Source organism: Neoarius graeffei, chromosome 19 (genome assembly GCF_027579695.1).
Source record: "Neoarius graeffei isolate fNeoGra1 chromosome 19, fNeoGra1.pri, whole genome shotgun sequence".
In the NCBI taxonomy this organism is placed as follows: domain Eukaryota; kingdom Metazoa; phylum Chordata; class Actinopteri; order Siluriformes; family Ariidae; genus Neoarius; species Neoarius graeffei.
The window spans coordinates 42,417,698-42,444,731 of NC_083587.1; the positions used below are offsets into that span (position 1 = coordinate 42,417,698).

Consider the following 27,034-nt stretch of genomic DNA (forward strand, 5'->3'; position numbering starts at 1 on the left):
TATATATATACCTTAACTGTTTTGGTAATGGTGGTGTTGGGGTGCAGTCTAGGAAGAAATCCCTCACAGGCTTGTGAAGGCCATAGCATATGATTTACATCAATTTAATCCTCAGCAAACCATTCAGTGACTTCTCATGTGCTGTGGATGGGGGTGGAGTCATCCTGAAAGAGGCCACACCCACCAGGAGGGAAATATTTCATCTCATCATAGAATATCATTTTAGAGAATACACAAAGTTTCCAGAGACAGGCAGAGCAAAGTCTTTAAGTGTTCCCAATCATTCCCAGGAAGGACCTTTAGTTTACCTTTTCATATAAGCTACCGTATTTAGAGTGCACACACACACACACACACACACACACATCATTCCTGTGGACATGTGAGTATGTGCTTTAAAAAAACCCAACAACCATAGTTTATACATTAAGGCTCAGAAGAAAGATGTATTTTAACTGAAATCAGCAGCTGTGAAACATGAGTACTCAGGGGCCCCGCTTGCAGGAATCAATTTGAAATTTAAGTCACTGTAAAATGGTGTTTGTCATTAGCAATCAAATATTTGAACCAGTGGAACACTCCAGTCCTTTGGTAGTGAGAGTAACTGCTCGAAAGCCAAAGCTGTCACAAAGGTGTAGAAAAGAGGCAGAGCTTTCACTGCCAACAGCAAAGAAACAGACAGACCTGAAGAAAAAGCAATAACACAAGATAGAAGAAGAATAAAGGAGCCTGTTTTTCTGTCTATATTTGAGAGGTATAAATTTGTCAACACAGCAGTGACACTTGCCTGGCATCTTAGTGTGTGTGGTGCTGGTATGTTTGAATATTATGTGCTGCATCAATGCTGAGATCTTAAAACGCATTCAAAGTGGCCACTTTATTAGAAATCGTTACTTTGTTCGTCCAGTTAAGTTCAAGACTCTCGAGTTTATTGTCTCTATGCAGAGAGTGTTAATCCTTCATTTATGGTTAATTTCTGGCTGGATTTTTTTTGGGGGGGTTGACAGTTTCTCATCACAGCAGTGTCTCTGAGCTGTTTCAAAATAAGCAATATTATTGTGCCTCAAACACTCATATGAGGAACATATCTATGAAGAAATTTGTCCACCAGACAAATAATATCTGGTCAGCGGAGATTGATGATTGGAGGATGTGCATAGCAACAGATGGACTACAGCCATTAATAATATACAGTACATACAGTAACAGCCATTCAATGGTATTTCTCATTCAGTAGTATTTCTTTATTTTTATTACAACCCCGATTACAAAAAAGTTGGGACAAAGTACAAATTGTAAATAAAAACGGAATGCAATAATTTACAAATCTCAAAAACTGATATTTTATTCACAATAGAACATAGACAACATATCAAATGTCGAAAGTGAGACATTTTGAAATTTCATGCCAAATATTGTCTCTTTTGAAATTTCATGACAGCAACACATCTCAAAAAAGTTGGGACAGGGGCGATAAGAGGCTGGAAAAGTTAAAGGTACAAAAAAGGAACAGCTGGAGGACCAAATTGCAACTCATTAGGTCAATTGGCAATAGGTCATTAACATGACTGGGTATAAAAAGAGCATCCTGGAGTGGCAGCGGCTCTCAGAAGTAAAGATGGGAAGAGGATCACCAATCCCCCTAATTCTGCGCTGACAAATAGTGGAGCAATATCAGAAAGGAGTTCGACAGTGTAAAATTGCAAAGAGTTTGAACATATCATCATCTACAGTGCATTATATCATCAAAAGATTCAGAGAATCTGGAAGAATCTCTGTGTGTAAGGGTCAAGGCTGGAAAACCATACTGGGTGCCCGTGATCTTCGGGCCCTTAGACGGCACTGCATCACATACAGGCATGCTTCTGTATTGGAAATCACAAAATGGGCTCAGGAATATTTCCAGAGAACATTATCTGTGAACACAATTCACTGTGCCATCCGCCGTTGCCAGCTAAAACTCTATAGTTCAAAGAAGAAGCCGTATCTAAACATGATCCAGAAGCGCAGACGTCTTCTCTGGGCCAAGGCTCATTTAAAATGGACTGTGGCAAAGTGGAAAACTGTTCTGTGGTCAGACGAATCAAAATTTGAAGTTCTTTATGGAAATCAGGGACGCCGTGTCATTCGGACTAAAGAGGAGAAGGACGACCCAAGTTGTTATCAGCGCTCAGTTCAGAAGCCTGCATCTCTGATGGTATGGGGTTGCATTACTGCATGTGGCATGGGCAGCTTACACATCTGGAAAGACACCATCAGTGCTGAAAGGTATATCCAGGTTCTAGAGCAACATATGCTCCCATCCAGACGACGTCTCTTTCAGGGAAGACCTTGCATTTTCCAACATGACAATGCCAAACCACATACTGCATCAATTACAGCATCATGGCTGCGTAGAAGAAGGGTCCGGGTACTGAACTGGCCAGCCTGCAGTCCAGATCTTTCACCCATAGAAAACATTTGGCGCATCATGAAACGGAAGATGCGACAAAAAAGACCTAAGACAGTTGAGCGACTAGAATCCTACATTAGAAAAGAATGGGTTAACATTCCTATCCCTAAACTTGAGCAACTTGTCTCCTCAGTCCCCAGACATTTACAGACTGTTGTAAAGAGAAAAGGGGATGTCTCACAGTGGTAAACATGGCCTTGTCCCAACTTTTTTGAGATGTGGTGTTATCATGAAATTTAAAATCACCTAATTTTTCTCTTTAAATGATACATTTTCTCAGTTTAAACATTTGATATGTCATCTATATTCAATTCTGAATAAAATATGGAATTTTGAAACTTCCACATCATTGCATTCCATTTTTATTTACAATTTGTACTTTGTCCCAACTTTTTTGGAATCGGGATTGTAATTAAAAGAAACTTAAAAGTAATGATGGATGTCGTTTCTCTTTCCTTAGTTGATCAGTTCTTGGCATAATGTCGATTACTACAGTTGTGGAATAGGGCCATTTACTGTATATTTATTATTTACGATTTACTGTTTGATCTCAAACGCATTAAGAAGGCAAGACATTCCACTTGTTGACAAAGGCAGCACGGTGGTGTAGTGGTTAACACTATTGCCTTACAGCAAGAAGGTTCTGGGTTTGAGCTCAGTGGCCAATGGGGGCCTTTCTGTGTGGAGTTTGCATGTTCTCCCCATGTTTGCATGGGTTTCCTCTGGGTGCTCTGGTTTCCTCCACAGTCCAAAGACAAGCAGTTAGGCTAAGTGGCTACTCTAAATTGCCCATAGGTTGAATATGTGCATGTGTTAGTGTGCAGAAAGGAACTGGCCGCCCAACTGCTGCAATTCTGGCCAAGTCAACCATACATGGGTCGTCTCAAGCCTTCGGCAGTGATGATGCTCATTTGACAAGGCACACCTGTTAACTGAAAAGCATTCCATGTAAATCTGGTTAAGATAATGCCAGTAGTCTGTGAAGCGTCATCAAGGTCAACGGTGGCTACTTTGAAGAATCTAAAATATGAAACATTTTGTTTAGTTTTTTAAAAATTTCTGTTTACCATATAATTCCACATATATTCCAGATGTTATTTCACAGTTTTGATGTCTTCAGTATTGTTTTACAATGTAAAAATAGTCAAAATACAGAAAAACCTATGAATGGTGTGTCCAAACTTTTGACTGGTAATGGAGCCATCCATCCATCCATTATCCGTAACCACTTATCCTGTGCAGGATCGCAGGCAAGGTGGAGCCTATCCCAGCTGGCTATGGGTGAGAGGTGGGTTACACCTTGGAGAACTCACCAGATCATCGCAGGGCTGACACTTAGGTGGGGTTTACATTAGACCGTATCAGCGGATCATCAGATGAACGTTTTTAAAACGATTAGCGTGCACACAGCAACGCCAATACACGATTCGCATGCACACAGCAACGCCAATACACGGATACGCTCGGCTCCGCAGGCATCCTGCGCTCCAAATCACTCCGCCCTGAACAGTGAGTGCCCTCTGGAGGGTGCGCACTCCGGCCCTGCGCAGCTCACAGAGCGCTTGAGTGAAGCGCACGAGCAGTGATTCGGGACTGAGCCGCTGTGTGTGTGATTCCAGTGCATATCGGGCATGCGCGTCACTTACCACTTGCAAGTGGAAGGATGGCAAGCCTAAAGACAATCATAACTACACAATGGGCAGTATTTGCATCAGTATTTGCAGTATTTTCATACTTTTATACTCTTTAATGAAAAGTGATACAAGGCGGAAGTCCACACCATTTTTCAGCAGTCGTGTCACATGACCAATGCCAGCGAATCAGGAAGGTGGATGTCACAGTGACGTTGTCCAATGACGATGCCAGCTAGAGCTCAGCACAGCGTATCTGCGTATCCGCGTATTCTCAATGTTTACACAGCACCGGACCAGACACGATCTGGATTGAATATGTGGACCCTGGCGGATTCCCGTTTCCCGGCGTTTCCAGGCATTTTAATGTAAACAGACAGTGCATCCGCGAAGAAAATGAGACAGATACGGTCTAATGTAAACTTGGCCATAGAGACACACAACCATTCACACTCACATTCACACCTACGGTTAATTTAATTTAATGTCTTTGGACTGTGGGGGAAACAGGAGCACCTGGAGACACAGGGAGAACATGCAAACTCCACACAGAAAAGGCCCCGTTGGCCACTGGGCTCGAACCCAGAACATTCTTGCTGTGAGGTGACAGTGCTAACCATTATGCCATGCCACCTATATATAGTATGATACTGTAGAATTTATCATAGAACTTAACTCTACCTTAACCTTTTTAACTCCTCAGACAAACTGTGAGTCAACTGTTGAGACCATATGTATTTGCATAGCCTCCATCTTACTCTTACAATGATTACTAAGCAAACTACTGATAGCACAAAGTAATTATTTCCTTAGATGATAGAACAGAATGCAAAGCACATGGAGCGTGGGAACATGGTAGAACAGGCTTCTTTAAGGTAGCTAAATAATATCATCATCATCATCATCATCATCATCACAGGGCCCATGAGATAAAGGAATTCTATGAACATCTGAAATTAGCATAAGCCATGTAGATAGTGGTGGAATCAGTAGAGTATTAATGACAAACAGAATGCAAAAATGCTGTTGTATTTACAATGCAAAGGTTATTTCACTTCGAAGTGAGTCTGTGTAGTGAATATATTTGGAGCATTAGCCAAATAAACAATGGTTTAACTCCTTAAGAATCTCCTCTATAATCCTCTATACAGTAGCACAGGAGTTAAAAGCTGCAAAGGCCATAAGGATGTAATGACTGCAGAAGGGACCACAGTTCTTGATCACTTCATACCTGCCCCCCCCCCCCCCCACACACACACACACTATATGCCCCCTCCCCCACCCAACACACTCCAATCCAGCTGCAACTTCGAGCAATAATGACTTGCCATAAAGAGAATCATCATCAGAATCATCATCAAAATGACAGGTTATTAAGATCCAATATTAAGCGATGGGCTTTAATAATGATAGGTTATCTATAAAACCTTTACAACCTGGCTCGATGTAGGAGCAGATCTCCATCTCTCAGACACATGTTAATAAGCCCACAACCTTTAATTAAGCTGTATGTATAAGTAGGCTCCCATTAAGGCCTGATTTGTGGGCCAGTTCATTTCATCAAAGCCCCAGCCAGCAGACACATACTCAATACAAATCAAGGCAGCTGGAATATTATCCTGCCTAATGGCTTCCCAATATTGATATTTTATCACTGGCTGCTGATAAGTGACTTTTAGGATCCTAATTTCTCACAATGTGGAGGCAGCACTGAGGATGTAACAACCAGCATTTATTTCATAATGGATTTTTTTTTCTTTTACAATGATTATAATGTCTACATCACACTGTATATCCAGGTTTAGTATTTTGGTGTTGGTAGGATTTTTGGGTTTTCAGTTACAAGGAAACCAAATGTTTAAATATAGTTGAGATCAGGGTGTCTACGACAAAGAAGATTTAGCATACCTTACTGGTGAAAAAGAGAAGAAGAAAAAAACATAATTATGTCATGTCCATCGTAGTTTTACTCCTACTATAATCACTATATATATAGATCCATCCATTCATCCATTATCTATATTGTCTGGGGTAGTCCTGGGTATGACTTTAAACTGCAGCTGGTGGTGAGTCTCAGGTCCAGGAAGACTTGACTATTGGGGAAAGTGGAGTTACCCCTGGGTGGCATAGAGGTGTAGTGGTTAGCAGTGTTGCCTCACAGCAAGAAGGTTCTGGGTTCGAGGCCAGTGGCCGACGAGGACCTTTCTGTGTCGAGTTTGCAAGTTCTCCCCGTGTCTGTGTGGGTTTCCTCTGGGTGCTCCGGTTTCCCTCACAGTTCAAAGACATGCAGGTTAGGCTAATTGGTGGCTCTAAATTGACCATAGGTCTGAATGTGAGTGTGAATGGTTGTTTGTCTCTCTGTGTCAGCCCTGTGATGACCTGGCAACTTGTCCAGGGTGTATCCCACCTCTCACCCACAGTCAGCTGGAATAGGCTCCAGCTTGCCCATGACCCTGCACAGGATAAGTGGCTATGGATAATGGATGGATGGAGTTACCCCTTTATCACCATTGCTCCCTGGTCCACTCTGACCTGGAGTGGTAGCACCTGCCTGGGTTCCAGCTATGGGCTAAATAGTACATCACCAATAAGGCACTGGTAGAAGGGCATTTTTCAGTGCAATGTGGCAGATGAACCCAACAGGGTCAATGGCGCACCACCAGATAGCATTGTAGAAGAGCCACTCAAATGGTCAATGATGGCATCACTCGGCTAGTCAGTTGTTACTGCAGGGCAATTCCATACCTGTCAGGTTTGTCGCACTTTTGTCCACCACTTGGCATCAGGTCTGGAGGTCCAGAGAGGCAACATGATGAGGGCATGACATCGATTGTCTTACCTTACCATGCAAGGTGCTTCATTAGGAGAAGAGAATAGTATGCGAGAGCTCACGAGGTCAGACATTCCATGGCGGCTCGGCCGGACTGTCTGTGCTGCCACTGCGGATGACTCTGTCATTCTGGTCTAGGCCTCGTGACCCATCTGTGTTTCTGCACATCCTGATGAAGCAGTCATCATTGCTAGCGATGGACAGCCGCCGCAGGTGATATTGTCTGGGTCGCGGGGAAAGCTGGAGTCAGATCTGACTTCAGGTGAGAGGTGGGATTCACCCTGGGCAAGTTGCCAATCTATCACAGGGCTAACACAGAGACCAACAACTATTCACACTCACATCTTTGGGCAATTTAGAGAAGCCAGTTGACCTAATCCATATATCTTTGGACTGTGTGATGAAACCGGAGCACACAAAGGAAACCCATGCAGGTACGAAGAGAATCTGCAAACTCCACACAGAAAGGCCCAGTCAGAGAAACTTCTTGATGTCAGGTGATGATGCTAACCATTGCACCACTGTGCTACTCAATACTACAGCCCCATTTAAAAAAAAATTGGGATGTTGTCTCATCTCATCTCATTATCTCTAGCCGCTTTATCCTGTTCTACAGGCAAGCTGGAGCCTATCCCAGCTGACTATGGGTGAGAGGTGGGGTACACCATGGGCAAGTCGCCAGGTCATCACAGGGCTGACACATAGAGACAAACAACCATTCACACCTATGGTCAATTTAGAGTCACCAGTTAGCCTAACCTGCATGTCTTTGGACTGTGGGGGAAACCGGAGCACCCGGAGGAAACCCACATGGGCACGGGGAGAACATGCAAACTCCACACAGAAAGGCCCTCGTCGGCCGCGGGGCTCAAACCCGGACCCTCTTGCTGTGAGGCGACAGCGCTAACCACTACACCACCGTGCCACCTGGGATGTTGTGTAAAACATAAATAAAAGCACAATGTGATGATTTGAAAATCATGGAAGCCCTATATTTAAATGAATATAGTACAATATATCAATATATCAAATATTGTAACTAAGAAATTTTATTTATTTATTTTTAAAAAATGCTCATTTTGAATTTCATGTCAGCAACTCGTTTCAAAAAATTTGGGACGGGGCACATTTACCACAGTGTTGCATCACTTCTACTTCGAACAACACACTGTAAATGTTGAGAAAGCCAATTGCTGAGACCAACTGCCCTAGTTTTTAAAGTGAAATGCTGTCCCATTCTTACCTGACACACAATTTCAGTTGCTCAACTGTTTGGGGTCTTCTTTATCGTATTTTGTGCTTCATAATGCATGAAAAGTTTTCAATGAGAGTCAGTGTGTGTGTGTGTGTGTGTGTGTGTGTGTGTGTATTTGAGCACACCGTACACCATTTTAACAAACAAACAAAAAATTATCATCAGATTTTTTTTGTCTAATTTTATTACATAATTCCATATCAACACTAAATCACACGTTATTCAGTTTGGTTTGATTAAATTAATTAATAGTTTCATATACATTAAGGGTTTGTTTATTTATTCAGGATGGAAAATTGCCTCACCAGTATGAACATATTCAGCTTTACTTAAATTTGACTTCAACCTCATATCACCTATTTGAGTTCTAAATAGAATTTGTTTTTTGTAAATATATTTCCCTGCTTGATGAACTTATATCCTCTGTTCTTGTTTAACTGTCGTCTGCTGTATGTGTTCCTTTTATTGGCTCACTGGCACAACAACTGCTTAAATTAAGGCAAGTTTCATGTAAAATGTACGGTACATAATAACTAGAGGACATTACAGGGTGGTGTGAAGATATGAAGTTTATCTTTCGAGTGGTGAATGTATTTCACGAGTGAGCGAAGCAAACGAGTGAAATATTTTTCAACACAAAATGATAAACTTCATATCTTCGTGCCACCATGTAATATTCTTTTTGTTATATAGACATACACACACAAATGAAAAAAAAATACGCAAGTTAATTGAAAGAATTTTAATTTTGAACCGGTTCGCCATTTTAAGTCAGCAGGAAAACACTGGGAGTGACGTCATTGGAGTGAAATATTGGAAATTATTATACATACAGGCCACTTTTTCCATGGAATAAAAACATGTATTCTATTCCCTTCTCGTGGTTTTATTTACTTTTTGCATGTAATATTGTTAACATATCACTTATCCTCCGTGTATTACGCCACTCTCCCCAATGGAAAATGAGCGTGCAATATTTTTACATTATTGTACGTTGTCAAGACAACATGATGTCACACATCAGAGCTCATGTGAAGATCCGATGACAAAACTTTTCTGCTGCGCATGCGCACAATCATTTCTTTGTCGGCTGGGAAAGAGAGAAGATGAGGCTAATCCAGTGCTCGGTTTAAGCAATAAATAAATAAACTGAAAACTGAAACTAAAGACACACTGAACACCCAAAAGGCTACCAAACTTCATTATATATTCTTCATGCATATTTCCAAGAGAAAAAAACATACCAACAGACATTGAAAAACTGGAAAAGAGACACATTGGAGATGTAAAACTTCCACACTAGCGAGTGACTGTGACAGTTTGTAAACAAAACATGGCCGCCAGGTTTGCTTCATTTAAAGCGAAACCGATTTAAAGAGAAAGATGTGCTGGGCACCAGAAAGGCTACCAAAACTTCACTGGATATTCTTCACGCATATTTACAAGAGAAAAATATACCAACGGACATTGAAAAACTGGAAAAGAGAGCAATAGCGGAAATATTGTCAAAGTTCTACTTGGAGGTGAGGAAAAATGACGGAGACTTTTACAAGAGGACTTCACTCATGGACTTCACTCAGCAAAGCCCTTTTGTTTTGATCAACTGCAATGGAACCATTAACTACCACCAAAAGTAACTGTGAACTTGAACTGTCAACCTGGATATAGCTCGTACATAAGTTGGATTGTTGTTCAGGCTTTTTGGACTTGGACAATTTTTATTGTTAGAACTTTGATTTTGTACATTGAATTACAAAACACTGAATTACATTCAATCAGAATCAGCATTCAATATTGTTAAGTTACCCCCGTGTTCTTAACTTTTTGTAAACTCTATATGACTACGTTCAGACTGCACCCTGAAACGACCCGTATCCGATTTTTTTGCCCATATGCGACCTGTATCCGATTTGTTATTGACAATCTGAACGACACAGATCCGATTTTTTTCACATGCGACCCAGGCCGCTTGGATATGTGGTCCTAATTCCGATGCATATCCGTTATTTTCACATGCGACTGCAGTCTGACCGGACAGGTCGCATTCATGCGACCTACACGTCATCAACAAGAGACAAACGTCATTATTCTGCGTTGGCTAATCCTGCCTCTTTGGTGGAAAACAACAACAATGTAGGTAAAGGTGTTTCTCGTAAGCCGAAAGTTGTTGACGAAATCATTATCAGAGAAGCGCAGCACATCAACATCCCACCACTCCTGGCTGCGACTCCGCATCCATACCTTCCTTTCAACGGAGGTTGCTGCCATGGCCCCACACAGCGCCTGGACCAAAGCCCTTGCCCTCCTGCTTCTCAATCGCCTCCACAATACCAGGTTATTGTGTGAGTTCCGCCGGCGCCACAAAAACCACATCGCCAGGTTTCACCTCATCTCCATGCTTTACTTGCAAACTTGAAGAGTGCGCTTTTTTTTTGTTTACGCATTACGTAGATGTGCTTATTACATGTCAATTTGCGCATGCGGGACACTTTTGGGTCGTTTTCCGTTCATATTGGAGATCGCATACAAGTCTCATATAATTGGTAATGTGAACGGCCTAACAAAAAAATTGGATTTCACAACAAATCGGATATGGGTCGTTTCAGGTTGCAGTCTGAACGTAGTGTAATTGTTCCACTGAATGTGTATGAATAATAATAATAATAATAATAATAATATTGGCTGTTTTTTCATGGTGTATCAGATATATTCAATTCAGCTACTCATCTTCAACTCGTTCAATATCATGCTAGCTGAATGGAATACATCTGATATACCACTCAATGCCAGCCAATATTATTTAATTATGTCACTCAGATCCACGATGTATTTCATATGAAAAATGTGAGTTTTTCAACGCGAGAAGATAAATTTCATTATCTTCAAGCTGTGATTGTTCTTTTTATTATATAGACACATTCAGAAACAAAAAGTACCCAAATTTATCAAAACAATTCATCGATTTCCTCATGAGTGAAGATATTGGACATTATGCCACTCAATGTCCTGGATGTAGTTCATATGAAAAATATAAGTGGTGTATTTCCCAGTAAAACACTCGTGTGTGTATATAATATAGAAGGTTATGCTGGGCAGGGCCGGATTAACATGGCCAGGGGCCCCTAGGCTACAAGTTGCTGTAGGCCCCCCCCCCCGGCCACCACCATCTTATCCCATCTACCTGTAAAGAACTGTCTATTTTCTACATTTTAAAGTTTTTTTTTTCATTATTAAACTTTGTACAGCTGGGCCAGCGTTTGTGAAACTAGTGGCAGTGGCACATTCATCCACAAATGGGACGGGGTCTGAAAGGGATGGCCCTTCACCCTCACCAGAGCTAGTAGTACTACTGGCTGCAGCTGCAGCTAACATAACGTTTGCTACGCTAGTGTCATGATAACTTGCACTTGCCAGTTGGGTTTCATTAGGTTTAAAAAACCCTGTTAGTTTTGGTATATAGAGCTTTGTCACGTTGGGCTTTTTGCCATTGCGCCTTGCGCTTTTGAGCACCGCTCTCATATTTTCTGTCACACATGTTCACTGTTCAACTGTGGAGTGACGTCGTGCGTGACATCTAACGTTTATATATGGAAGGCGGATTTGCCTCATCCAATCAGCGTCCGTTTATTTAAATATTCATTTTGAGCCAATGAATATGAAGGTTTTTTTTTTCTTTTGACCAATTGGGGGCCCCCCTGCGAGGCGGGGGGCGTGGGGGCCCCTAGGCTGAAGCCATATGAAGCCTGTGCGGTGATCCGGGCGTGATGCTGGGACTTATATTAGTGTGCAGGAGCTTGTTTCCACACAGTTGAATCTAATTCATAAATGGATATCATATCAGAGCTCATTTTATATCATGCAACTTTGTGTTCAAAACAGTGCCTGTTTCTGTACAACTTGATAAATAAGGGCAAATACATCATCATCAGCAGCATCACCCTTGAAATTAAGCTGATAGTCAGTTTTAAGAGCAGCACACAGACAAAGATCACACTTTTCACTGGGATTCTCGTGTGGTTTTAGGTCCTGTAAAGCAACTTTAGCCTCAGTGATCCATCACTGTTGTTTTGGGCTCACAGGCACTGCCACTCAGCGGTCCCACCTTGTTACAGCCTGAACACACACATGTATGAAACACACAAACACCAAGCATTGATCAACACATGGTTTAAAATATCTAGTTAAATTTGAGCAAAACCAAACAAACACTTACGCCAAGCAGGATTCTTGCTCTTCCTTTCTCTGAGTGCATGTGTTGAGCTCTTCATCCTCCTGTTGACTTCCTTCTGCTCTGCTTTCTCACACTGGACATTCTGATGAGCAGCAACACTGTCAAAATCGCCGATGAGCTAAACACCGTGAACAGGATCACAAAACCAAAAGGTAAATTAGAAACGTATCAATTTCATAGATGAAGACATCCTTATCAAGTTAACAGTGAATGAGAAGAATAGCTTCTCCTGTCACAAGCATCCCAAATAACCGTGAGTGTGTATTAGGTCATGAGGTTGAGGATGAAAAACAGATGAGGTTGAAAAAAAAAAAACCTTAGCAAAAACAAAGCCACGTATTGCAATTACTGGCACCGACAGAAATACTTATGGGCACAATGATTGTAATCTCTGACTTCCTGTATCACTGGGATATAAACCCCCAACCCCCCAAATAATCAACAGTTATTCCACGAAATCGAGTTGTACATGAGCTGATAGCCGACGAGGCACGTAGCGCTGAGTTGGTTATAAGCCATGAACGAGGAGATTGAGTGGAATAACTGTTTTATTCTATCCACATTCACTGGATTTTGATAAACAGAACATTTTTATTTTTTGCAAATTCGATAAATAAAACCTTTATGCAAAACGTCCGACAAAATCATTTCCGCTTAGAATGTAAACAAACTGGCGAAATGACAGTAGCAATTTGTGAAAAATGCTATAATGATAACTCTTGAAAAATAAAAAAAGATACATTCTTACCATCAAATACTTTTATTCAATATTTTGTTGCTTTTTTTTTGTATAGATGACCTGCAACCATGTGATCAAAATGTGCTACGTCATGAGCGTCCACCATGATGGTGGGTATACAAAGCAACTAGGATGGCAGCCGCTGAAAACGTGTCTGTAAACAATACTGAATTTTATCAGTATTACCACAATTTGAACGGTCGAGTGAAGATTCAATACAAAGAGAAGATAGATATGTGGTTTTGACCCATATTATTTAAAAAAGTCAGATTTTTCTGAAAATAAGACGCTTCTAGCGACCATCGAGTCCCCAAATACTGCATTCTATCTGCTTTGAATCAAGTCTGACATTGGATGAAACATAGCCCATTTTCTGAGTGGGTGCCCAGTCTGGATTGTTTCTATCATATAATTTTGCCGGCGCTCCTAAAAGCGAAATGGTAATCTATCCATCCATCCATTATCTGTAGCCGCTTTATCCTGTTCTACAGGGTCGCAAGCAAGCTGGAGCCTATCCCAGCTGACTACGGGCGAAAGGCGGGGTACACCCTGGACAAGTCGCCAGGTCATCACAGGGCTGACACGAAATGGTAATACACGTGTTAAAATTATAACAATGACCGAGTGAACCATGACAAGAGAATGCTCATTTTACAGCAAAATTCTAGCAACACAAAATAAAATTCTTCCATGATATTATTGAGAAAGCTTTTGTATCTCACCTGAGATAAAATGATTACTGCAAACACGAGCTGTTTTGGTTTTAGCCTCTGTTAGATCAGCCCTGCCAGTGTTGTTCAGCTGTGCTCGTCTCCTTTCTGTACTAAGCCTCAGAGTTTCCTCGCCCTCTTTCCGAATCACAGACGGAATTCTAAAAAATTGGAATGTGCCATGGTCACGAGTACTGTTGTGACCACAACCATATACAGCACAAAGACATGGCACAGCTAAAAGAATGCTTAAAGCAGTGGAAAAACAAAGAAAGTTGTGCACGCATGACTATGTTTTGTATGGAATGCTGCTTGACCCCGCATTTGTATATCCACCAACATGGCTGACATCCGGGTTTCTATTTTGCGTTGATGTCACTTGCAAGTCAAGGATTCTTTGGGGTTTTCTTCTTCTTCTTCTTTAGAGTTTTATGGAGGTTGGCAAACCAACTTAAAGGTGCATTACTGCCACCGACTGGGCTGGAGTGTGGAACAGGATATATTGGGGGGGGGCGTAGCCATTTCTGTTTCTTTTGAATCCTCAACAACAATTTTTGGGGTTTTATTTGTGAGTAGAGTCTTTATTTCACCCTTGGTTGGTTCAGCAACATGTGCCGCCATTTTGTTTTTCTCTACTCACGGTATATGAGCTGATATCCTAATAATAGAGTAGCCAATCAGAGCGAGCGATTGCTCATATCCAGTGACTGTGGATAGAATAAAAGTATATATTATATATCAATCTTAGTGAAATAGCAGAGTGAAAATGTGTGTGTGGTTAAGATGGTGCAGAACATGATCTAGAGACCAGGAGTGGGTTTCCTAAAAGCCTCTTAACACTAAGAGCATCTTAACTAAGAGAGAGAGTGTTCATTGTGATGCTCACTCTACCATTTAACAATGCTCTTTGTGCTACGACGCTTTTGGGAAACCCACCCCAGTCTAGTGAAAGTTTGAGATGTTGATGTTTATTATCCCAACATTGACAAAACGTAGCTATTGATTGTAAGAACCTTTATCCTGTTAACCTTTTTATGAGAATTAGTTGGTATAAATATAAGGTGACACAAAGATTCTCTTAGTGATTCATCAGCATGAAGAAGATTCGAGAATACACCAGTGAAATGAGGCAAATGTGTGTTGACCTTTATAAGTGAGGCATAGGTACATAAAAATAAGTCCATGCCTGAAAATGCCCATTATTATCACTGTTAGGGAGGAAAAACATGCATACATGTCAACCGTTAATTACCCATGCTCTTACAAAATCTACACTTTTCCCTTACATACACCCATAAGCCCTTATACACGAGAAAAAATTTCCAGTATATAATCCAAAGCATCGATTGTTTTATTCCACGTTATACACTCCTATTGTAATAGGCATATTTATCACACTGCATCAAGTTAAAGGGATCAAATAAGCATGTACTGAATAAAAAGAAATTTTAGATCCCAGAGAAAATAACTGAATTAAAAAGGACTGTATGTACAGTCAAGTAAACAAATATCAACTAAAGAGAATGACTGAACTATAAACTTAATTATTTAATATACATTGTATCAGTAATACCAGAATTATTGATGTAAATTTTGCAAATAAAATGTATTAATATTAAATAGTTCATAAAAATTACACAAAGTTCTATTTGACAAGTGTTGACCTCACCTACAATATTACATTCCACCAAAAAAAAATTACTTGAAATATAACAGCAGTAATAATTAGGTATGTTAATTAAAATAGTAGGCTACATGTAATAAATTATATATAATCATGTCAAGCAGTAAATGAAGGTTAGTAAAAGTTCCATTTGAGAAAAAAAGTGTCAACACCAAAAGCAGTGTTAAATCCAATTAAAGATGACTGAACCACATCAAGTATATTATGTAAACAAGGATAAGTGAAAATATTAATAAATTATGAAGTTAAATTGAAAATCTTCCCAGTAATTTATAACAAGAATTTAAATCTTATTCCTTTTTGGAGTGTTCTTTGTTGTACAAAGATGTTGCAGATTTGGCACTAGCTATACAGTAATATCAGTAATATCAATATGTTTTTTATTGATAGTTTACTTGTTATATATTCCTGTCCTGCTTCGTTTTATTCATCTTATTTTCCATTATTTCTAATTGTTTATAATTGCTTGATTTTATTTTTACACTTTTATTGTTAAGTGTCCTTGAGTACCCTGAAAGGCGCTTTAAATAAAATTTATTATTATTATTATTATTATTATTATCACTGCGGTACGGTGGTGTAGTGGTTAGCGCTGTCGCCTCACAGCAAGAAGGTCCTGGGTTCGAGCCCCGGGGCCGGCGAGGGCCTTTCTGTGCGGAGTTTGCATGTTCTCCCCGTGTCCGCGTGGGTTTCCTCCGGGTGCTCCGGTTTCCCCCACAGTCCAAAGACATGCAGGTTAGGTTAACTGGTGACTCTAAATTGACCGTAGGTGTGAATGTGAGTGTGAATGGTTGTCTGTGTCTATGTGTCGGCCCTGTGATGACCTGGCGACTTGTCCAGGGTGTACCCCGCCTTTCGCCCGTAGTCAGCTGGGATAGGCTCCAGCTTGCCTGCGACCCTGTAGAAGGATAAAGCGGCTACAGATAATGAGATGAGATGAGATTATCACTGCTTGGGTAGCAGTTGTAGCTCCTCATCACAGTTCATTTTAATTCGCAGATGTGCAGTTAATGTGTCTGCAGCCAGATTTTTTCTGTACTCAGTGTGAATTTTCCTAACCAATGAAAAAGCCCTCTCACTATCTGCATTGCTATGTGGGAGGCACAGCAAAGCAGTAAAAAGTTGTTTCAGCATTGGAAACCTGGCAACATCCAGAGCAGTTTTTACATCGAAGACCTTTCCCCAATATACATCTATTTCCTGGTCAGTAAAATAAAATCAGAGCACGGCAAACATGTAGATGGTGTTAAATTGCTTTCATCCCCTACTACACATTTTAGAGACAGGTTACCAATGGTCGTTACCACCATTACTCTTCATTCAATACTTTTCCAGTTTACTGATGACTGATGGTAGTAACGAGTGTTGGTCATCTGTGTCTACATATAATGTCTATCAGCAATTAAAATGTTTAGGGAAGCGAAACCAGAAATCGCCGGGTAACTACATACATGTCAAGTTATACGGTTTCCCCACATTTTGTACAGGAAAATGCAATTTTTTGGCTAATACGGCGTACACTGATTTTCGTACAGGAAAATTACGTTTTGTATCAGAGATTTTTTTCCGTTACTCCGAGAAAATTTTCTTAGCATCCACCATTTATTTTTTCAAACATGTATGCCCAATGAAACAGAACTATTTTCAATTTATGTGGTTTTATAGTTGCACATGGTTTTCTTGGTCATTTAAGTACATCGGCTCGGACTGCCCAGACTTCTGTGACGGCTGCAGAAGTTATGTTCTGCCAATTTCTCGTGGAACACAACATCCCCCCGACTGTGGCAGACCATTTTTCGCAGCTAGTGAAAAAAAAAAATTAACGATTCAAAGACTGCACAGGTAAGCATTTTAAAAAAAAAGTTTTTACTGTTTGCATGTAGGAAAGCTTCCTCCATTATCATGATAATTTAGGGAGGCAATACTGGGAGTCGCCATTTATACAACGGCAACTTTAGTTACCACACTGCAAAAAATAAAAATCTTAGGAAGTTTATTTGTCTATTTTCAAGTCAAAACATCTAGCCACCCTTATTATAAGACATAATTGCCCAACAAGCAAAACCTCATTTAGCTAGAAAGGCTAGTTTTTAGACAGTCCATCTTGAAAATCTTGTATAGACAAAATGTCTTGAAAAAGTCTTATTTGGAGCACCTTTGAAAATAAAACAAGTTTTTTTTTTTTTTAAAACAAGTAAGTACATTTTGGACATTTGTCAAATGCGGTTCATCTTGTTTCAAGAAAAAAAAGTATGCTTGTTTTGGGAATAAATGAACTTTACTGAAATCTTTGAATCTTTCATTACAATTCAACTCTGCCTTACAGATCCTAAGTTTACTGCGACTGTTTTCTCAGTCATTCAGAGTGAGCTCCTTCTAGATGCTGTACAGACTCTAGACCAGACAAGCGCCTTCAAAAAGGCTATGAGTGAGTGGAGGGCGTTTTAGTGAGGTCTTTTTGGAATGCTGTGAGTTAAGTTCAGTGGTTTTGTTTGTTTGTTTGTTTGTTTGTTTGTTTGTTTGTTTGTTTGTACCTGATCTTGTAAACCCCTCATACACATGAATAGTCAGTGCCCCCAAAATGCACTGTTGCTTTGGTGTTGTGTAAGCACTGTAAGTCAAAATGCGTAGACTTTTTTTTTATTATTATTATTTATTTTTTTGGTGCATGAGGTCCTGGGGAAGTGGAATCTTAAGAGATGTTTTAATGTTTGAATGTTGAAATGGGAAAAAAAATAAACTTGTTGCAATGCTACACGTGTCGTCAACTTGATTCAAGATAGTCTCTGGTCTCATATCTAGAGTATTTTACTAATTACAGGTCACAAAAGGAGAATCTTTTAAGCTAGCAATGCTTAGTTGTAGAATTTAACAATCCTAATATTAGTATATTTATCTTAAATTCAGTTTTTACTGCTAAGACTTTGTCATGAATTTAAGTGAAATACCCTTAAAATGAAATAAATAAAAATGACTTGAATGGCTAAATGTAAGAAGTACGATCTTGTTATAAGAACTATTTTGATTATTTTGAGTTAATCAGATCTCGCATAATAAGTTCCCCAATCTTATTTTGGAATTATTTCATCTAAAAACAGGTTAGATTTTTCATCTTACTTTAAGAAATCTTACCAAGTCAAATTTGACTAGTTCCATTGGCAGATTTTTTTCACCTGATTCAAGCAAATATGCTTTGCTTTAATTTTTTATTTCTTATTTTTGAAAGGCCATTTTTTGCAGTGCAAGATGTCAAAAGGCAGAAATCCTCTAGTCACTTAACGTAACTGTCACACTGCAAAAACTAGCCATCCTAATATAAGGAAAAACATAATAAATTTGAGAACATTTAGACTATAATCAAGTGAAATAATCTGCCAGTGCAGTAAGATAATTACACTTGGTAAGATTTCTTGAAATAAGAAAAAATATATCGGCATTAGACAAGTGAGAAATATCTTAAAACAAGTGGTTAAGCACTCATTTCAAGCTCTTCATTAAGTTAAATAAACTCAAAATTAGCCTGTAAGTGCTTCTTTGATTGTTGTTTCTTTCTAATTTTGAAAGAAAAGCTCTTAAAACAGGAGCACCTAAACAAGATGAATAGTCTGAATTCAAGAATTGTTTTTAGGTTTTCTGTCTTAAAATAAGACAAAGCATTTACACTAAATGAAATCAAGCACAGTATCCTCTTCAACAATATTTATTTGAATTGCTTCTTCAAATAGCAACAAATGCTTGAAACATTGTGCACACAAATGTGCAAAAAGTTATAATGCAATTAATGACATACGTTGTACACTATGTCATCATTATTTAGCTAAAGTAAGCGTGCGATTGTTACTGGGAGGTCTTGAAACAAGTTTTCACAACTAAAAATGGTTGTGAAAGATTGAATGTGATCTCAAACAGTGTCGCAGTGATATAATTTGGCCTAATATGCATTTAAAGTAACTAATTTTATGATTTAGCAACTTAGGAAGAAATAAAAGACATATTCTCAAAACAAGATTAATCATTTTACACAATCTGCTATTGCTTAGCATATCACTCTCAAAACAAGATCAAAAAGTGTTTTTGTCTGAATATAAGATTGTAAGACTTGGTTAGATAGCCAGTTTTTGCAGTGCAGGTTTCGTGGGGGAAAAAAATATTAATAATTTTTGAGTGATGCTCCGGAAACTAAAATGTTTACAGATGGATAGATAGACTGACGGATGGACAGAGTGATAGCTATATCCCCCTGAATTATATGCCAGGGGGATAAAAAAAAGCTTTCTATTCTGGAACACATTATTAATACAGTAGTTTATTTGCATGGAGATGGTGTGTAATTGTAGATTTGGAAGCTTGGTTACTCCAAAATCCTACCATCCTATGCAAATCATTTCTGTGATTATTTTTTTTCCATATTTCCATGACAACCAATTAAACTTAAGAAAATTTGGAGTGGGGTTTCATGTGGGATTTCATGTGGGGGCCGGGTGGATGCGTCATCTCCTGATGACTCTTGGGTGTTTGTTTTGTTTTCTTTTTGTTTTTTTCAGCTAAGTGAAAATTTATAGCACATGAATTTAGACACCAAACACCACTGGAATTTTGACTGGACCTGTTTTTTTATTTTTATTTTTTTAATTCAGATTATAAAAAGTAACCTTATTTATAATTTACCAAAGGTTGAGGATCTTGGTATAATATTGTCAAGCTTTTTTACCCTACAAAAATGGTTAAATGACCACAAAATAGAGGTTTTTGTCATGTTCATCCCACACTTCTGACCTAAACCCATGGAAAGCCTGTGCAATAATCTGAAGAGGATGGTCTATCATTATGAATTTGGAGTGACTGTTGATTATGGAGGGCAGCACGGTGGTGTAGTGGTTAGCACTGTTGCCTCACAGCAAGAAGGTTCCGGGTTCGAGCCTAGTAGCCGACGGGGCCTTTCTGTGCGGAGTTTGCATGTTCTCCCCGTGTCCGCGTGGGTTTCCTCCAGATGCTCTGGTTTCCTCCACAGTCCAAAGACATGCAGGTTAGGCTAATTGGTGGCTCTAAATTGACCGTGAATGTGAGTGTGAATGGTTGTTTGTCTCTATGGCCCTGTCCACACGGCAACGGATTCAGGTGAATCTGATAAAATTGTTTATCGTTTCGGCCTGGCGTCCACATGGCGCTGGCGTTTTGGGTGCCCCAAAACGAAATCTTTTGAGAATGAGTTCCAGAGTGGAAAAATCTGGCAATGGCGCCATTGCGAAGTCGTCTGGATGAGTAGAACGGATTTGTTTATGATGATGTCACAACCACATGACTGTCAGTGCTTCATGCCGGGTAGAAGCATAACGAACTCGATGCGAGTTGTCAACAAATCCTATAACTTGGTTCATGAAACGCGCTTACAAAAAATTTTCACTGTGAATATTTATTGTGTAATGGTGCAAAGTGAGAGAGAGAGAGAGAGAGAGAGAGAGAGAATAGCCCTTAGGGCAGAGTCTTTAGTCAAAACACTGCGGAAGTACTGAGTATAACCAAACCGCGCACCGCCCGTGTGCTTTCCAAAAACAAAAACAATCCCACCAGCAAAAATAGGAAAAAAAAAGGAGCGATCTCACCTCTTCAGATGTTGGTTTAAGTCCGACAATACATTCCTCAAAAAGGGCATAGAAGAACAAAGTAATCCATCAACGTGTAGCATTCAATTTATTCCGGACCATTAAAGAATTCTGGAGGATATCAGAATGTTGGCATACCGGCTTCCATCTACCCCCATTCATTCCTCTTTCCGCATCTTTCATTTTACACTACTACTTCTCATCTCATTATCTCTAGCCGCTTTATCCTTCTACAGGGTCGCAGGCAAGCTGGAGCCTATCCCAGCTGACTACGGGCGAAAGGCAGGGTACACCCTGGACAAGTCGCCAGGTCATCACAGGGCTGACACATAGACACAGACAACCATTCACACTCACATTCACACCTACGGTCAATTTAGAGTCACCAGTTAACCTAACCTGCATGTCTTTGGACTGTGGGGGAAACCGGAGCACCCGGAGGAAACCCACGCGGACACGGGGAGAACATGCAAACTCCACACAGAAAGGCCCTCGCCGGCCCCAGGGCTCGAACCCAGGACCTTCTTGCTGTGAGGCGACAGCGCTAACCACTACACCACCGTGCCGCCACACTACTACTTAATAATCAAAACTTTATGTGGCTAATGCTACAGAAGAAGGGGTTTATGCGCATGCGTCTACTTCTACTGTTCTGGTGTCTCCGATGGGACCATCTTACAGCGCACGTAGAGGTGTGGCATGTGTATTGCATCGTTTTCAGCAAGCGTTGCGTTGCCATATGAACCTGATATTTTACTGATCCGTTGCCCATGTGGACGCGATATTTAAAAAAAAAATCTCGTTGCCGTTGTCGTGTGGATGTAGCCTATGTGTCAGCCCTGAGATGATCTGGTGACTTATCCAGGGTGTACCCTGCCTCTCGCCCATATTCAACTGGGATAGGCTCCAGCTTGCCTGTGACCCTGTACAGGATAAGCGGTTACTTATAATTAATGGATGGCTGGATGGATGTTGATTATGGAGTGATTTCATCAAGCATTTCAGAAGAACACTCAGTGCCGTTTAATTGGCAAACAGAGGTTGCACAAAATACAACCTCCTTCCCACAAAGACATTTTTTTTGCACAAATTATTTTTACCTCTCCTTCTTAAGGGTGTCAATAATTCTGGAGGTGACTGTATATCAGTAGGGAATTACAAATCTGCTGTTCTGTGCTGCACATATTTGAGGAGTTTATCTTATTCTGTCTGTAAATATTTCTATGATTGTACTAAAAGCATTTTTTGACCAGCACAAACCTGCAAGATAATTGCACTATTCACAAACCCAAGGTCTCCCTACACAAGAGATATGCCTTCCAGCTTGTAATGCAACACACACACACGCACATAGCCAAGGACATCATTTTGCAGTGAAGAAATAAAAAAGTATAAAATAAAAATAAGTGAACGAAAGGTGTGTGCCAAATAAATCACCTCTGTATTTTTTAAGTGATGCGTCAAACCCATAGCAAATGAAGCATAGTCTCCTCCTCGACAGCAGCAATCAAACACGTGCAGGAGTAATTATCAGAGCGGGCCAGGGAGGAGAGAGGATTGATGCAGCTTGTCAATTAAAGTAGCTGCAAGGTTCGTTCTTAAAGGTTAACTTTTTCATATTCTGAGAACTGATCTGAGTCAGTGTGGGGGTAAGAAGTGTTTCACGTGGCTGCATACAAGGTGAGTCATGAACATGAGGCACACATAAAGAGCGATGAATGGGAGATTTGATAAAGTAATATGTCAGTGTGGACCACGCTATATTCAAGCAGAATTTAGTCAGAGCAAGTAGTATAGCTATGAGCCTGGCATCTATACATTGAGCTAGTGAATAGAAATCTTGCTCCTTCGCATTTACCCCTTAATCATATCCCACAATCCACTGCGCGGTTGGGAACTTCCAGTGGCCAGCCCCAGGCTGCTGGTAACAGTACAAAAAACATAATTTGAACATCGAAACTGATGACAAATTGTAAATGTGCAATCATTTCGAGCAGTATTAATCTTGAAAAAAAAATCTGTGCGACCATGTAAACCTGTAATTAGGCATATCAGGTGAAAATTCAAATTCAATCCAAATTGCTTGAAACTGGTCTCAGAACTTGAATTCAGAATTGAATCCAGAACAACATACTTTTTACAGAATTAAAATTTGTTTATCCGTTCTTGAGATATTACAAATCAAAGATTGAAAAAGATTGGGAGTTGTATTAAATTGGATAAAAAGTTATTTGAGCAACAGCACAATTTGTGAAGTTGGGTGACTCTGTCTCAACTCGTTTGAATATTGATTGTGGTATCCCTCAGGGGTCAGTATTGGGTCCTAAACTGTTTATTCTTTATATAAATGATATGTGCAATGTATCAAAGATATTTAAGATGGTATTATTTGCAGATGACACAAATATGTTTTGTTCTGGAACAAATTTACATGAGTTAGAAAACATAATCTCTTCAGAATTGTGCAGGTTAAAAAGTTGGTTTGATTGAAATAAATTATCATTAAATCTGTCTAAAACAAAAATTGTGTTATTTAATAATTATAAAATAAATAGGGCAATAAATGTACAGGTAGATCGTGTTGATGTTGAAAGAGTTTCTAATAATAAATTTCTTGGGGTAATAATAGATGATAGAATTAATTGGAAATTACATATAAAATACATACTAATGAAGCTATTAAGAAGCATATCTGTGTTGAGTAAAGCTAAGCACATCCTGGACTATAATTCACTCTGCATTCTTTACTGTTCCCTGGTTTTACCGTACTTAAATTACTGCTCAGTGGTGTGGGGAAATACGTATAAATGTTCACTTCATGCAATAACTATACTTCAAAAAAGAGCTATAAGAATAATTCATAGTGCTGGTTACCGAGATCATACTAATTCACTATTCTTAAATTCAAAATGTTTAAAATTCAGGGATATTATAGAATATAAAACTGCCTTAGTAATGTACAAAGTAAGGAATTATAAAGTACCAAGGAATATCCAAATAATGTTCTCGGATAGAGAGGGGGGCTATAATTTTAGGGGGAAACTGAAATTTAAAATTCGCAGTGCTAGGACAACATTAAAAATGTTCAGTATTTCTATTTGTGGAGTAAAGCTATGGAACAGTTTGAATGTGGAGCTCATGAAATGTACAACTATAAACCAGTTCAAAAAAAGGTATAAGGAACAGATCTTTATGAGGTATAGGGAGGAGGAATTACAATAACATGCTATTGATAATATAAGTGTATATATGTGGGATATGGGTATATACGGATATATTATATAGGAAGTGAGTATTTGTGTGTGTATTTTATATATATATATATATATATATATATATATATATATATATATATATATATATATATATATATATATATATAATGCATAATTGTATATAATATATAAGCACAATATGCATAATTATGATATGGGTGTCTGTGTATATGCATGTACTGTATATATGTATTGTATGTGTGTATATATGCATAGCACAAGTATTTGTATATATATGATTTGATTTGGGCGATATTATACCATGTTGGTATGTCTTGGTATGTTTTTTTTTTTTTTTATTTGTTGATTTTGCTTTCTTTTGTATATATAGTTTATTATGGTAGAAAGTGACATTTGATTAGCGGTGGTATAGAGGGTTAGAATTTGATAAGTTATTTACTTCTTCCTAATCCTTTCCGAACATTATTATGTTATTGCCTTGTGGCTACGCTATTCTGTTTATGACGATGTTTTGATGATTGCATTTTTTATTTTTATTTTTATTTTTTGTTTGTTTTTGTTTGTTTTTATATCGTCTTTACTGTTTGAAATCAATCAATCAATCAATCAATCAATCAATCAATCAATCAAAAAAAGCGGCTTAATTTTTAGAAAACTGCTGTAATATTATATTCTCTATTTGGATCGCATGGTCCAAAATGGGCCTCACTAACGCATGAGATCAAATGTTTCTTCTGAATAACTTTTTTTATTTTTCAAGATATTTACATGGAAATTGGCAGGCACATAGATGCTTGTATACTGAATACAAAGTTTGAAAAATTAGTAAAACAAACTAATTATGCAAATTAGTATTTAATTAGTACAAATTGTTAATTAGGTAAAACATTAAATTGGTACACTCTCCTTCAAAGTTTCACCAAATGGATTTATTTGTGCGATATAAAGCTGATCTTAACTCTCATTTATACAGCACAAAGAAGGAGAAATCAATGTTAATTATAAAATATGCATAAACAATCACTGAATATCATTCACATCTACCATTCTCTATCAAAATAAAAACGTAATAAAAGATTATTTCTAATACATTCTTTGTCCTCTGTAGGGCTTTGTATTTCTCAAAGTCGGGCCCACTAGTGTTTATATGAAATAATATAAATGATTATTTCGATGAATATTCACAGCTTTCAAGGTGAACCTCGAAAAAACTGTGTGAGCCACATCCAATAAACAATACTAATTAACTGAACTGAAATTGACACTCGCGTTTCTGACTTCCGGTTTTTAAAATCTCATTCTGACCACTAAGATCTCAATATTTTTCATCAAAGCAACTCCAGTTATATTCTAAAATAGTTATTTATTTACATGAATCAGTTTGATTTGAAAAAATAAGTAGGTAAAGCTATGAAAACTCACTTCAAAGTCTTCCGTGAATCATAACATCAAGCAGATGGAAAATTTTGCTGAATACTTCATCAGAAACAGTGAGAGCGAGAGAACATCCCTATAAAAGTTATCTGATTGATATTCATGCGTAATCCATTTGGAAACTGATCAGAAGAGAAAGAGCCTGACCGCTTTCCCATAACTCAAAAAGCACCGGCAGTTTCCTGACATCACGCGAGCAAAGTTTTTATTCTGTTGTACCAACTTCAATCTGCCGTTACTCCCAAAGGACTGAACAGATCTTACCAAGATAATTTTTTTTGGAAAGCAAACATTATAAGCTTTTTACTGATAATATTCACAATAGAAAATATTCAAGAGTTAAGTGATGACAGATTTGGAAACTTAGATGAGTGTCTGCATGGACAATTTTCACAGCACGACCAGCGAGAGTCTGATATGCCCACTGTAATAATATTTGAACATCAAAAATGATTCTATAGCCCAATATTGCTTTTTGTACCGTTATCAGCAGCCTGGGCCTGGCCATTGAAAGTTCCCAACTGTGCAGTGGATTGTGGGATATGGTAAAGGGGCGAATTGGATTTTCAAACCTAGCCCAATTCTGTAAACCTGACCAATAGCACTGATGCTCATTATTGTCTGCCAGTAATTCAGCTGCAGATATGTTTACTGGTGGTAGACAGTCTCACACACACACACACACACACACACACACACACACACACACACACACACACACACACAGATAAACTCTTAAATGTTCCAACAAAACATGAAAGAAAAAATGTCAGTGCTTAGTGCATGCTGAATGTTCAATGTGGTTTTGTTTTTCATTTTCTCTTCTCACAAAGGCATTAATAATCTGTTTGGAGGTAATATTCAAGCTGTTGGAGCTTTAGTTGTGCATTTTTAATGGAAATTTTACAGAAGTGATGCCAGGCTTCACATATGCTCCACTAGACATATGGGCAGGAGAGACGCCACAACACAGTGGGCCACAGCAACGTTTTGTTAGGCCACAGACACTTAAACAGTAGCCTGAGAGGAAAGACATGCGCAGACGCACATAAAGCCTCTGTCGTTCTACTGCAAAGCATAATGAATTCACACACGTTTATGTCCAGCGGCAACTTGTTTCTACAGATGAAGCTGCACTGAGCTCAATCAGGAACTGAGTAGTTATGGTTGCACTCAGGTTTGAGCTGTTATAATGTGCTGTTTGGAGCCATTCAGAAGTTGGTAAACAT

At 39.0% G+C, this 27,034-nt stretch overlaps 1 protein-coding gene across 5 annotated transcripts in view; it reads right to left on the reverse strand.

Moving 5' to 3' along the window:
- Positions 1–8,895: 8,895 nt before the first annotated feature.
- Positions 8,896–27,034, reverse strand: part of ofcc1 (orofacial cleft 1 candidate 1) — a 285,101-nt gene continuing 266,962 nt past the window's right edge. For 4 of the 5 annotated variants that reach the window (XM_060900091.1, XM_060900088.1, XM_060900089.1 and 1 more), the window contains 2 exons: positions 12,382–12,517; positions 8,896–12,281 (listed from right to left, as the gene is read on the reverse strand). In XM_060900091.1, the coding sequence (XP_060756074.1) occupies positions 12,214–12,281; positions 12,382–12,517 (204 nt within the window). In that variant the 3' untranslated portion in view covers positions 8,896–12,213. Of the gene's footprint in view, positions 12,282–12,381; positions 12,518–13,860; positions 14,010–27,034 lie in introns of those variants that run through there. The other variant, XR_009650730.1, reaches the window with a different exon arrangement.